The 12,738-nt window shown below is 44.7% G+C and overlaps 1 protein-coding gene across 3 annotated transcripts in view; it reads left to right on the plus strand.

The window, feature by feature from the left end:
* kcp (kielin cysteine rich BMP regulator) overlaps window positions 1-12,738 on the plus strand; it is a 106,932-nt gene that overhangs the window by 49,367 nt on the left and 44,827 nt on the right. For all 3 annotated transcript variants that reach the window (XM_078419626.1, XM_078419627.1, XM_078419628.1), the window contains 6 exons: window positions 4,659-4,752; window positions 6,979-7,058; window positions 7,473-7,558; window positions 7,929-8,019; window positions 8,896-8,995; window positions 11,354-11,439. In XM_078419626.1, the coding sequence (XP_078275752.1) occupies window positions 4,659-4,752; window positions 6,979-7,058; window positions 7,473-7,558; window positions 7,929-8,019; window positions 8,896-8,995; window positions 11,354-11,439 (537 nt within the window). The remainder of the gene's footprint in view (window positions 1-4,658; window positions 4,753-6,978; window positions 7,059-7,472; window positions 7,559-7,928; window positions 8,020-8,895; window positions 8,996-11,353; window positions 11,440-12,738) is intronic.

The following is a 12,738-nucleotide window of genomic DNA, read 5'->3' on the forward strand; positions in this document are numbered from 1 at the left end:
GCCCCTGTGTAGGTGGAGACCGCGGTGATCAGTTGTTGGACCTGTGATGATGTGATATTGACCCTTGGCTTTTATTGTGTCTCTGGCATGGCAGTGCACGGGGAGTTGTTGGGGCTGTCGAGCTGCTGCTGAGGAGATGTGAAAGGTTTGATGTGGTGATGGAGACGGGGAGATGTAGGAAGACAGATTAAGAGGGCAGTCTGCAAGAGTTGTTTTGTGGGAAGGATTCTGGGGTAGGTCACAGGAAGTGGGGGGGGAGGGGGCAGGAGGGTTAGTGGCAGGTTGGGGGAGATGGTAGTTGAATGGTGGGATAGATTTGGAAGGGAAAGGGTGGGAGGTGGATTGAGGGGGGGGGGTATTTGGAAAGAAGCTCACTGATGCAGGAACTGGCCGCGACAGCTTTGATCCACTGATGCTTTTAATGAGCTGATTTTGTGAAGGCAGTTAATGAGGGAGAGAATATCGAAGCAGGCAGATTTCTGCTTCACCTGCTCTGCATAAAGAGCCATTGCCGGTCCTGCCCACTCCCAAACTGATGAATGTTTAGAACAAAAGGCGATGAGCTGAGAGACTAGGCCAAGGGCATGAGGTTAGGGGGCTGAGACTGGGATAAGGGTGAGTAAGGAGCATGGTGTTGAGTATAAACTAGCGATGGTCAGAGTGGGTGGCTAGCTGGGTTTGAGGTAAAAGTCAGGAGTGTGGTGCCTGACCTGCTGAGCTATTCCAGCACTTTGTGTCTTTTTTTTTTGTAAACCAGCATCTGCAGTTCCTTGTGTCTACATTTGATAAGAATTCCCGGGGGCCATTGTAAAGGTGAGAGGGTAGAATTACAATGAGAGTCAGTGTTCAGTGTGGTAGAGAAATTAATAAAGGCTCTGCTCAAATTTTTATTCTTACTTTCATTATTGGCGTTTTAGTGCAAAAAATTCAGTTCTGAGAAATAGAAGTCCCAGTGCAAATTTCCTGTATACGAGTTTAGGTCATTCTCACGTGTGCAGAGGTACAGTGAAAAGCTTTTGTTGCGTGCTAACCAGTCAGTGAAAAGACAATACGTGATTACAAGCGAGTCATTTACAGTGTAGAGATACATGATGTATACCATCCTAACGCTGGAGGCTAACGTGTGTCTAATTGTGAAAGTGCACGATTTAACACTTTTGACGCATGTTTCCGTCTGATGTCGACTTCTTCCACTGCTTTGTTTCCAGGCTATTCTGATGCATATTCTAAAGGAGCCCGCAGTTACATCTTCGTTGCATATGTTTGCTGAGTGAAGCATTGAGTGAGATAGTGATTTGCTGTTGGTAGCTATTTGGTAGCTATTTCAACGCGAGGTTTGTTTCCTCTTGTTTTAAAAGGAACATCTTGCAACACCAGCCTGTGTGGCTTGCCATCCAATCTACCGGCTGAGCAATTGCGCCCCCTACAGTTACATCCAGTGCATCAGGAACTTCTCAGCCGTTGTAATAATCCCTGCTCCGTGTTAATTCACTGATTTTGTTTTTCTCGGTAGTTTAAGATTTAGTGGGGTCCTGGGAAAAGAGAATATATCCACCCCATGTTCACGCAGCCACACATGACATTGTAAACACAGGTCTGCCAAGATGCATTGGGCCATTAAAGGTTTAACACGATGCATTAATAAATAAATATAGCACAATGTGCAATGTTGAATTTAACAGCTCTTTTTTATATTACTCAAATAAATAAAAACAGCTGCCTTGGGAAAATATGTTTTACGTTGGACCTACACCACAACAAAATGCTGTCCAAGTAACCTCAAGCACCTTTCTGAATACCACTGGCCATTCTCCCTGTGAAAATAAGGCAGCAGGTCTACACAATTCAGGCCCTTTTTTTTCAATAATTCCTGAAATACCAAACATCTACTGAATTTGTATGATAAAATCTGCCGTCATATACCCGTCACACCTGCTTTAAAAAGCATATAATTGTGATCAAAATGTGAAAAATGCAAACATATAAAATGGAGACACAAGGGACTGCAGGCACTGGAATCTTGAGCAAAAAAAGGAACTCAGCAGATCAGACAGCTGAGCTCAGTCTGAAGAAGCTTCCTGACCAGAAGGTGGAATTCATTGCCACAGAAGGCTGTTGAGGCCAAGTCAATGGATATTTTTAAGGCAGTGTTAGATGGGTTCTTGATTGGTCTAGTGTCAGGGAGAGAAGGCAGGAGAATGGGGTTGAGAGGGGAAGATAGATCAGCCATGATTGAATGGCAGAGTGGACTTGATGGGTCAAATGGCCTAATTCTGCTCCTATCCCTTATGAACTTATAAACACGTCTATCCATTCGTGCCACAGATTCTGCCTGACCCACTGAGTTCCTCCAGCAGTTAGTTTTTTGCTCAGACATGCAACATCTCATGAACATGTAGCTCTAGTCTTTTACATGATCAGTTTCCTATAAGCTTTTAGGGAAGAAAACACTTATATAAATTAAGTCAGTATGTTCAACCAGTTCTGCTTTGACAGCCACCAAAGATAAGAGAATCAGGTGGTTCTCACAGCCTTGGCTTTGGGAATGTTGGTCCCTTTACAAAGTTTGGAACTGGCAGCGTCAGGAAAAGTTGAAGAACAATGTAAATGTCAAGGAAGGTTGCCTGACTTTGCATTAAAATCTGTAGCAATTTTGCAGTTTTGTCTGGCTTACTCTGTACAAAGAATTTCAATTGTATGAGTTCATCAGGAAGGTTCTGTTGCATGGAATGGGGTGAACTGCAGCAGGTTTGTCAGTGCTAGCATGACGAGTTTTGGCCAAAGTGATTGTTCAGCAACCAGTAACTAACTGGCAATCTCACTTAAAAAGGTTTCAGTGCAAAGCCGCAGGCTTCCCAAAGATAAGGCCGCAAGTTCTCCCTATTTAACTGCAAACTATTTTTGATTTTGTATAAAATCAGGTCGGGTGCAGGTCAAATCACTTTAATATTTGTTTGGAACAGCCTCCTACGTGTCTGTACTTCCTTTTTGGAATTCTGGAACAGATTTCAGAGAGACACCAGGAATGATTCAAGTGATTGTTGGAACTGACCAGATGTATTGAGTCAACATTATTTATCAGTAGATGGAGTAACACAGTGGGTCAGACGGCATCTCTGGAGAAAAGGAATATGTGATGTTTCGGGTCACCCCTGACTCAGTCTGGAGAAGGGCCTCGACCTGAAACGTCACCTATTCTTTTTCTCCAGAGATGCTGTCTGACCCGCTGAGTTACTCCAGCTTTTTGTGTCTATCTTCGGTTTAAACCAGCATCTGCAGTTCCTTCCTGCACATTACTTTTCAGTTGCTGCAAATTGATCATTTTAAAACATAAGGTCATAAGTTCTAGGAGCAGAATTATGCCATTCGGCCCATCGAGTCCACTCTGCCATTCAATCGTGGGATATTGAAGAATAAGGTTTCAAAATTGTGCCATGAAAGCAACTTCCAATGGTCTTATCTGAAGAGGACACCTCCCAGTGATGTGACTGACTTTCTGCCTTATCCTTTAACATATCTTCTCGAGTTTGTTGAATTGTGTTGCAATTTTGACAGAGGGCTTTCATAGAATCTGTGCCACTGCTCCAGCCTGGGTCTGGCAGCACTTGTGTCAGGAATTTATGGCGATAATCATTACTGAAAACATATCTCCATTTATATAGGGTGCCATCAGACGGCACACAGAGGCTTTAGAAACAGAAAATATTAATAGCGGTTGAACAACTGTTGTTAATATTATGAATGCCCTACAAATGTAATGTGTAGGAAGTATGGGGAATGCAACATATAGGTGGCACTAGTCATTTTCGGTGTGACTGTACTGCATTGTATAACCCTGATAAAGGATTGCCCATGGCAATTAGAAATATCCACACTCGAGTTCTCCACCATTGCAAGTAAGCAGGTGAGCAAGGCTTGCATCTGAGGGATTCTTTCATGGCACAAATCCAATAAATCATTCTACAGTTTCCCCTTTGAATGAATAACTTTCGACATGAGGATATTTATTCACAAAATGCTGGAGTAACTCAGCAGGTCAGGCAGCATCTCAGGAGAGAAGGAATGGGTGACGTTTCGGGTCGAGACCCTTCTTCAGTTAATGTGCGGGGATCACTGGTCGGTGCGGACTCGGTGGGTGGAAAGGCCTGTTTCTGCGCTGTATCTCTAAAACTAAAACCATGGTCGCATACAGTAATAGAGGAGCTTCTAGCCTTTCAGTTTCATGTTAATCTTCCCCTGAGTGATGGCAGTCACATTGGAGGAGCAAACTGCAGCCACAATGTTCAGTGAAGTACATATACTCTGTCAGTCCGCAGCTACAGGCTTCCAACGGTCAGCATGTAACACTGTCTCATACTATCACTGGGTGGCAGGTGCAGAGTGATACAGTTATTGCAGGCTCTTCATTCTTCTTTCCTCAGTGAGGAATCAGTTACTTCAGGTCATGCACGAAGAGAACTTTAAAAAACATAATAAATTGTTCTCCTTCAGCAACCATCTTCGAACCGAAAAAGGGTCCTGACCCAAAACGCCACCTATCCATGAGCTCCAGAGATGCCGTCTGACCAGCTGAGTTACTCCAGCACTTTGTGCCTCCTTTTTATAAACCAGCATCTGCAATTCCTTGTGTCTAAATTGTTGTTGTTTGTGTTTTCCAGGAAGGGCAGGTTGTGTGTGAAGAGAAACACTGTGAGACCACCTGCAGGAACCCAGTCCCACCCCCATACGGAAACTGCTGTCCACTCTGTGTTGGTGAGAGCCCTTCATACTCGTCTCCAGTTCCAGGGTTTGGTGACCTACCTTGTATATAACTCCCCACAATCACTAATTCACTCATTTTATACATATTAATGCTCTTTCTAATGTACACATCTCAGACAATCACATCTCACTCAGTGCCACATAGGACGGCACGGTGGCGCAGTGGTAGAGTTGCTGCCTTACAGCGTCAGAGACCCGGGTTCGATCCTGACCACAGGTGCTTGTCTGTACGGAGTTCGTACGTTCTCCCCGTGACCTGCATGGGCTTTGTCCGAGATCTTCGGTTTCCTCCCACACTCCAAAGTCGTACAGGTTTGTACGTTAATTGCCTTGGTATAAAGGTCCCTAGATGGTGTGCAGGGTAGTGTTAATGTGCAGGGATCACTGGTCAATGCTGGCTCGGTAGGCCAAAGGGCCTGTTTCAATGCTGTATCTCTAAAATTAAAAACGAAAACATATTCTGAGCTATGCGCACTCACACAAACACAAGTGTGCCATTCTTGTACTCCTCACATCTACCCCATTGTGGACATTGGACTTTGTCTAAGGTAGAACGGTCTCGACCCGAAACGTCACCCATTCCTTCTCTCCTGAGATGCTGCCTGACCCGCTGAGTTACACCGGCATTTTGTGATACCTTCTCTAAGTATTAATGCGCTACAATGCTGAGAACTACGTACTGCATTCTGTATCTTCCACTCTGCTCTGTTTATTGTACCTGAGTTTGAACTATTTGTATCTACGAATGGTATATCTGTTCATTTTTAACATCAAGCAAAACAAAGCTTTTCACTGGACCTCAGTACATGTGACAGTAATAAAACCTAAACCTAATCCCTCACTGTCACTGAAACCCTCAATCAGGCAGTGACCAGTGGGGTACCACAAGGTTCGGTGCTGGGACCCCAGCTATTTACGATATACATTAATGACTTAGACGAAGGGATTAAAAGTACCATTAGCAAATTTGCAGATGATACTAAGTTGGGGGGTAGTGTGAATTGTGAGGAAGATGCAATAAGGCTGCAGGGTGACCTGGACAGGTTGTGTGAGTGGGCGGATACATGGCAGATGCAGTTTAATGTAGATAAGTGTGAGGTTATTCACTTTGGAAGTAAGAATAGAAAGGCAGATTATTATCTGAATGGTGTCAAGTTAGGAGGAGGGGGAGTTCAACGAGATCTGGGTGTCCTAGTGCATCAGTCAATGAAAGGAAGCATGCAGGTTCAGCAGGCAGTGAAGAAAGCCAATGGAATGTTGGCCTTCGTAACAAGAGGAGTTGAGTATAGGAGCAAAGAGGTCCTTCTACAGTTGTACCGGGCCCTGGTGAGACCGCACCTGGAGTACTGTGTGCAGTTTTGGTCTCCAAATTTGAGGAAGGATATTCTTGCTATGGAGGGCGTGCAGCGTAGGTTCACTAGATTAATTCCCGGAATGGCGGGACTGTCGTATGTTGAAAGGCTGGAGCGATTGGGCTTGTATACACTGGAATTTAGAAGGATGAGGGGGGATCTTATTGAAACATATAAGATAATTAGGGGATTGGACACATTAGAGGCAGATAACATGTTCCCAATGTTGGGGGAGTCCAGAACAAGGGGCCACAGTTTGAGAATAAGGGGTAGGCCATTTAGAACGGAGATGAGGAAGAACTTTTTCAGTCAGAGGGTGGTGAAGGTGTGGAATTCTCTGCCTCAGAAGGCAGTGGAGGCCAGTTCGTTGGATGCTTTCAAGAGAGAGCTGGATAGAGCTCTTAAGGATAGCGGAGTGAGGGGGTATGGGGAGAAGGCAGGAACGGGGTACTGATTGATAGTGATCAGCCATGATCGCATTGAATGGCGGTGCTGGCTCGAAGGGCTGAATGGCCTACTCCTGCACCTATTGTCTATTGTCTATTGTCTATTGTCCTCCTTACCCTTCACACGTTCCAGTGCTGTAATCGTTCATCTCTCTTCTTCACTATCCATCCTTCCAGGATGGTGGCCCAGGGACCCAGCATTTGAGTCGATCAATCCAGATCCCTGCCCCTCTGGTTACATCCCTCAAAGAATGCTGGGTAAACTGATACTGCCTTATCTGCTTGCTAATTAATAACAGATATCTTGACATTACTATTCCCTAAGTTACTGTTCCACTGTCATAAATTGTGGAAGGATTTTGGGTATTTATAAATCCTCCAATTACCATCAGCATGTTTGTCTGTCTCTCACTCTGCAGATTGTTCCGTCAATGGACAGATCTACCTGAATGGGGAGAGAGTGCCCAGTGAGGATCCATGCACAGATTGCAGCTGTCGGGTAAGTTGGTGGGTCTCCTTTATCAAAAAGCAACAGCACTCGAAAATCCTGTCATTTCTCAAAGTTTCTCTGATTGGATTTGTGATCTACACCATATGAAGAACACTATCAATATGAAATCTGATGCATGTACAATACGTGTTGGATGCAGAATGTAGCTCCTTCCACACTCTTCCATCAAATGCTCTCAGAAATGGTTTAGCTTGGATTAGATTGGGAGCACAGTTCCCTTTACACTCTCCCTGCAAACACTCCCAAACCTAATGAAACATGAATTAGGTTTAGAATACACATCCCTCCACATTTTCCCTCAAACTCATGATAAAATGAAGTGTTGTGTAGACGATGAGCAGCTGTTGGTGAATCAGAGACATTGGCCTCTCTAACATAAAGATGCTTCCTGTTTGTCCACAGGCTGGAGATGTTCACTGTGTGCCAGTGACCTGTCAGGCTGTAACTTGCCAGGACCCCAAACAAGAACCAAAGGAATGCTGTCCAAGGTGCTCAGCTTAATACTCTCTCTGCACTGCTGGGGAAGGTCTGGAGGTTTGAGATCAAAGGAGCTGTTTCAGTTCTGCCTGTGGGGCTGAGCTCTGGGTTTGCCCCTTGGGGAAGAGTCGGGACGCTGTGAGCTCTTGGTCTAATGCATCAAGGTGTCTCATTTTTGATGACAAGAAGGCTGTGATGCATAATAACACTTGGGATTTCTAGACTTCCTGATCTCTCCACTGAAGTACCTTGCAGCCCTCAAATTCCAGTGTAGAGTTGTGTGTGTTGGGCACAGCAAGGGGTGCATGATTCAATGATGGGCGGACGTGCCTGCTGGTAGGGCAGTTCAGTGACCTCTCACTTGTCTATCTCCACTGGTAGGTGTGTGGAATGTGAGTACGAGTCTCAGACTTTCGCTGATGGACAGACCTTCATCCCTCGGTCAAAGCCCTGCCTGAGCTGCCATTGTGAGGTGAGTGAAGAGCAGCATTGCAAAACGATATTGTCACCCCGCCCAGATCCCACATAGAACGCACGACTGAAAGGCAACTATCAGAGAAAGCACTACCTGTGTATCTCATATCGAGCACCTTCCCTTCCCCAAATCCAGGCTACTGACGCAGATGATGTTCCCCAGCTAATGTGACCTGAACGCACATCTGTCCAGTTTCCTGCTCTTTATTCCCCAACTCTTCTGGTCTCAGCACAAGACCCAGAAAAGTCTTACAGAGAACATTTCCTCTGCATGTTCTCTCATCTTAGTTCGTGAGGTATGGCCATTGCTGGTAAATCGCATTTATTGTGTATCCCTGGTGATGATTTGCAGCAGTCCACATAAAGCAGTTGCTCCAAGACAGTGGATGACTAAGCACATTTCAGAAGGCCGTTGACTGCTGGTCATGTGTAGCCCACACTGGGTGATGCCTGCAGATTTCCTACCGTGAAGAACGTAGGTGAACCTGATGATTTTTACAACAGTCAGTTTGTTTCTTGGTCTCCATTACGAGACAAACTTCCAATATCCAACCTTTTGATTGTGTTGGAATTGTGATTTTGTGTCTGAATCATTGATAAAGGCTAGAGATAACAGACTTGTTATCGCACCTATCATCCACCATCATATCTTGTTAAATACAGCATTGTGCTTCTGCTGGTCCGTTGAATTGGGAATAATTGGTGTTTTGGGAGGGCATTGGTCTTTCATCACAATATCAATTAACTTTCTGATATTGGATTGAACACTTTGGTAATAATGAGGAAGTGGACAGGGATAGCTTGCTCCACCTCACAACCTCAGCTGATGAGATATGTTGAGAATTCATGATGGCATTAATCTCCTTCTTCACAGGCTGGTAAAATATCTTGTGACCGAATGGCCCAGAATTGTCCCCCTGTCCGATGTAGTCACCCGGCCAATCTAGTTGGGCAGTGCTGCCCGTCATGTGACAGTAAGTAAACATGCCGTCTTGAGAGCTACCTACTGGAGCAGTAGGTTGTAGCACCTGAAGGACTGACAGTCAATCACTCGAATATGTGTCCACTAGATCCTCAGAAACAAACCAAGACACACAAACAGATCTACGGACAGAAATACTCCCACACCGACCTATCAAGAGGATGCCAATACATGCACCCAATTGTGGGGCAAAATACGACAGAAAAGATAAACATTAACTTAAACAGTTTGCAGTTGATAGAATTGTTTTTAGATTTTCTCTTCCAATGCCTCCATTTATTTTATGGCAAGTCTCTTCTGGAGTGAATCAACGAAATGGACTTCTGTACTCGATTAGAATGATTGGGTTGATTCAAGTTTTAATAAAACCACATTTGACGCTGAGGGCTAGGCAGGAGAAGCGTGATGTTTTGAGGTTCGCAGTGGCTGTCATGATTGTGACCACATGGAGCACTGTCGATATCTAATCATCATAAGATCATGTGATAGGAGCAGAATTAGGCCATTCAGCCCATCAAGTCTACTCCACCATGCAATCATGGCTGATCTACCTCTCCCTCCTAACCCCATTCTCCTGCCTTCTCCCCATAACCCCCGACACCAACACTAATCAAGAATCTATCTATCTCTGTCTTTAAAATATCCATTGACTTGGCCTCCACAGCCTTCTGCGGCAAAGAATTCCACAGATTCACCATCCTCTGACTAATGAAATTCCTCCTCATCTCCTTCCTAAAAGAACGTCCTTTAATTCTGAGGCTATGACCTCTAGTCCTAGACTCTGCCACTAGTGGAAACATCCTCTCCACATCCACTCTATCCAAGCCTTTCATTATTCTGTACATTTCAATGAGGTCCTCCCTTATTCTTCTAAACTCCAGCAAGTACAGGCCCAGTGCCGTCAAATGCAAATCATAATGTGATCTGGCACAGCCCTTGACCCACGCACTAGTAGAGTACTCATCCACCCTATGAAGGTGTAAGGATGCTGTGACAACATGGTCTATTCCCATCAGTTGATTACAACACTACGCAGTTTTTGGGCTCCCTGTCAATAATGTCAGAGTCATCGAGTTGAATCCCCATAATGCATGGAAAATGCTGGAAATACTCAACAATTTTGACAGCGTGTGAAAGGAGTAACATAGTTAATGTTTCAGTTCAAGGACTCTTCATCAGGACTAAAATGGAGCAAAACTAGTCACAGCTAAGTTCCAGAGAAAGTGTGGAGGGGTGGATAGGACAGAGGAATATCTCTGACAGTGTGAGGTCAGGGTTGCCACTGGGATAGGTTGAATGGGTCCTCAGGCCGTGGGTTAACGGGTTAATGGAGGGAGGAACACTGAGCCAGTTTCACAGATGGACCGTTTACAGCAGAAATGGCCAGTCTTGATGCAGAGATAGAATGAGGGTTACCTGAAGTTGAAGACGTTGACTTTGAGTCTGAAGGCGACAATGTGGCCAGGCAGAAGAGGAGGTTCAGTTCCTCTAGTTTGCTCTGGACCTGGTTACAACAGTGCAGGAGGCTGCAAACAGATATGTCAGAGTGGTGCTTTAAGTCTCCACCCACTCACGTCATCAGCACACCTTGACCTGTGTAAGAAAATAACTGCAGATGCTGGTACAAATCGAAGGTATTTATTCACAAAATGCTGGAGTAAATCAGCAGGTCAGGCAACATCTCAGGAGAGAAGGAATGGGTAACATTTCGGGTCGAGTAGGTCCAACAGCCCTTTTATCAGCAACACATTAGAGCTCTTTGTCTGTGTTATAAGTCACTAATCCATTTGACAACAGACCCATACAAATTAAACCCATGGCAACCTTGGCTTCACTCTATTGCAGATGTTCCCTTTGTCCTATGTATCAATTTTCACCTTCTCCACAATGTAATACTAACTGTTTCCTCCCTTTCCCACTTCAATTTTCCCACTTCACAGTCTTCAATTTGAAAAATCAACTCTTTCTCTTTCCACAGATGCTAGTGGACTGTTGATTGATTCTAGTGTTTTCTGCTTTCATTTCCAATTTCTATCGGCTGTATTTTTTACATTTTTCTTATACAATTGAATCCTCACTCTAGACTTGGGTGAGTGCAGAACATGTTAAAGAAAAGACAGGAGTATAGAAGCAAGGATCTGCGGATGCTGGTTTACAAAAAAGGAACCAAGTGCTGGGGTAATTCAGCGGATCAGGCAGCATCCCTGGAGAACATAGATAGGTGGCATGTTGGGTTGGGACACGTCTTCAAACAGACCGGACGGGAACATCTTGTGCAAAACTATGGGAAGTGTTATTGCTGATCCATGATAATATTCCACAACCTTTTGTGCTTTTATTCCTTGTTCAGTGTGTGACTACGAGAGTGCACTCATCGGCAATGGCCAGACGTTCCAGCCACCTTTTGTTGGGCCCTGCATTCAGTGTACCTGTACAGTGAGTATATGACCACCTGCGCGTGTTTGATGACAAGTGCTGGGTTGGTGGTGCGGAGGTGGTGCCTAATTGTAGAGTCACAGGGCCAGTGGTGTGGGAGCAGCGCACAATCACGGGACAGGGTGAGAAAGTGGTTGAAAATTGTATATAAAGTGAAGCATTTCCATACAAGAGTAAGGAAGTCGTGATGAATCTTCACAACATGTGAGAATATTAGGAATTTAGGCAGGAGTAGGAAACCCAGACTCTTGTGCCTGTTGTAGAAACAAGGAACTGCAGATGCTGGTTTACACTAAAGGACACAAAGTGTTGGAATAACTCAACGAGTCAGGCAGCATATCTGGAGAACATGGATAGGTGCCAGTCTGAAGAAGGGTCCCGACCCGAATCACCTATCCATGTTCTCCAAAGATGCTGCCTGACCCGCTCAGTTACTCCAGCACTTTGTGTTCTCTTCTGCCTGTTCCCCCTTTTGGTGAGATCCTGTCTGACCTTTAGCCTCAGTATCGTCTCCCTGCAGTTACCCCATATCCATTAGTGGTTTAAACATCTAAAGATCCGTTGAACCATTGATCCATTGATTATGCCAAAGAATCCTCCCCTACCACTGACGCGAGGCTCGCTGGCCTATACTTCCCTGGATTCTCTCTACTTCCCTTAAATAAAGGAACAACATTAGCTACTCTCCAGCTCTCCGGGACCCTTCCTGGGGCTAGAGAAGAAGCATAGATCTTTGTCAAGGCCTCTGCCATCTCTTTTACCTCTCAATAACCTGTGAAAGTTCCCATCAGGCCCTGGTGATGTATCCCCCTTAATGCTCTTCAGGAGGCCCAATGCCATCTCCCTGTTGAACTCAAACTGCCCAAGCATGATAGTATTCGTCACACTGATCTCACTGTACGCTATGTCCTTCTTCTCAGTGAATAGAGATGCAAAGTTCTTGTTTAGTACCTTCCTTATGTCCTTTGACTCCAAGCATAAATTTATTCCTTTATCCTTGAACGATCCTATTTTCTCCCAGGGGTTACCCTTTTGTTTTTAATGTACGTATAAAAACCCTTGGGATTTTCTTTAATCGGACTCAACAATGACATTTCATTTCTTGGCCTCTTGTGGCCCGTCTAATTGCCCATTTGAGGTCTTTCCTGCTTGCTTTATATTCCTGACAGGCTTTGTGTGATTTCATATTTCTAAACCTTGTATGTACTTTATTTTTCGTGTTGACCAAATTTACATCCTGTTTGATAATCGAAGGTCCCCTTATTTTGCCATCGTTATCCCTCCTCCTTACTGGCATTT

The sequence above is a fragment of the Rhinoraja longicauda genome, chromosome 23 (genome assembly GCF_053455715.1).
Source record: "Rhinoraja longicauda isolate Sanriku21f chromosome 23, sRhiLon1.1, whole genome shotgun sequence".
In the NCBI taxonomy this organism is placed as follows: domain Eukaryota; kingdom Metazoa; phylum Chordata; class Chondrichthyes; order Rajiformes; family Arhynchobatidae; genus Rhinoraja; species Rhinoraja longicauda.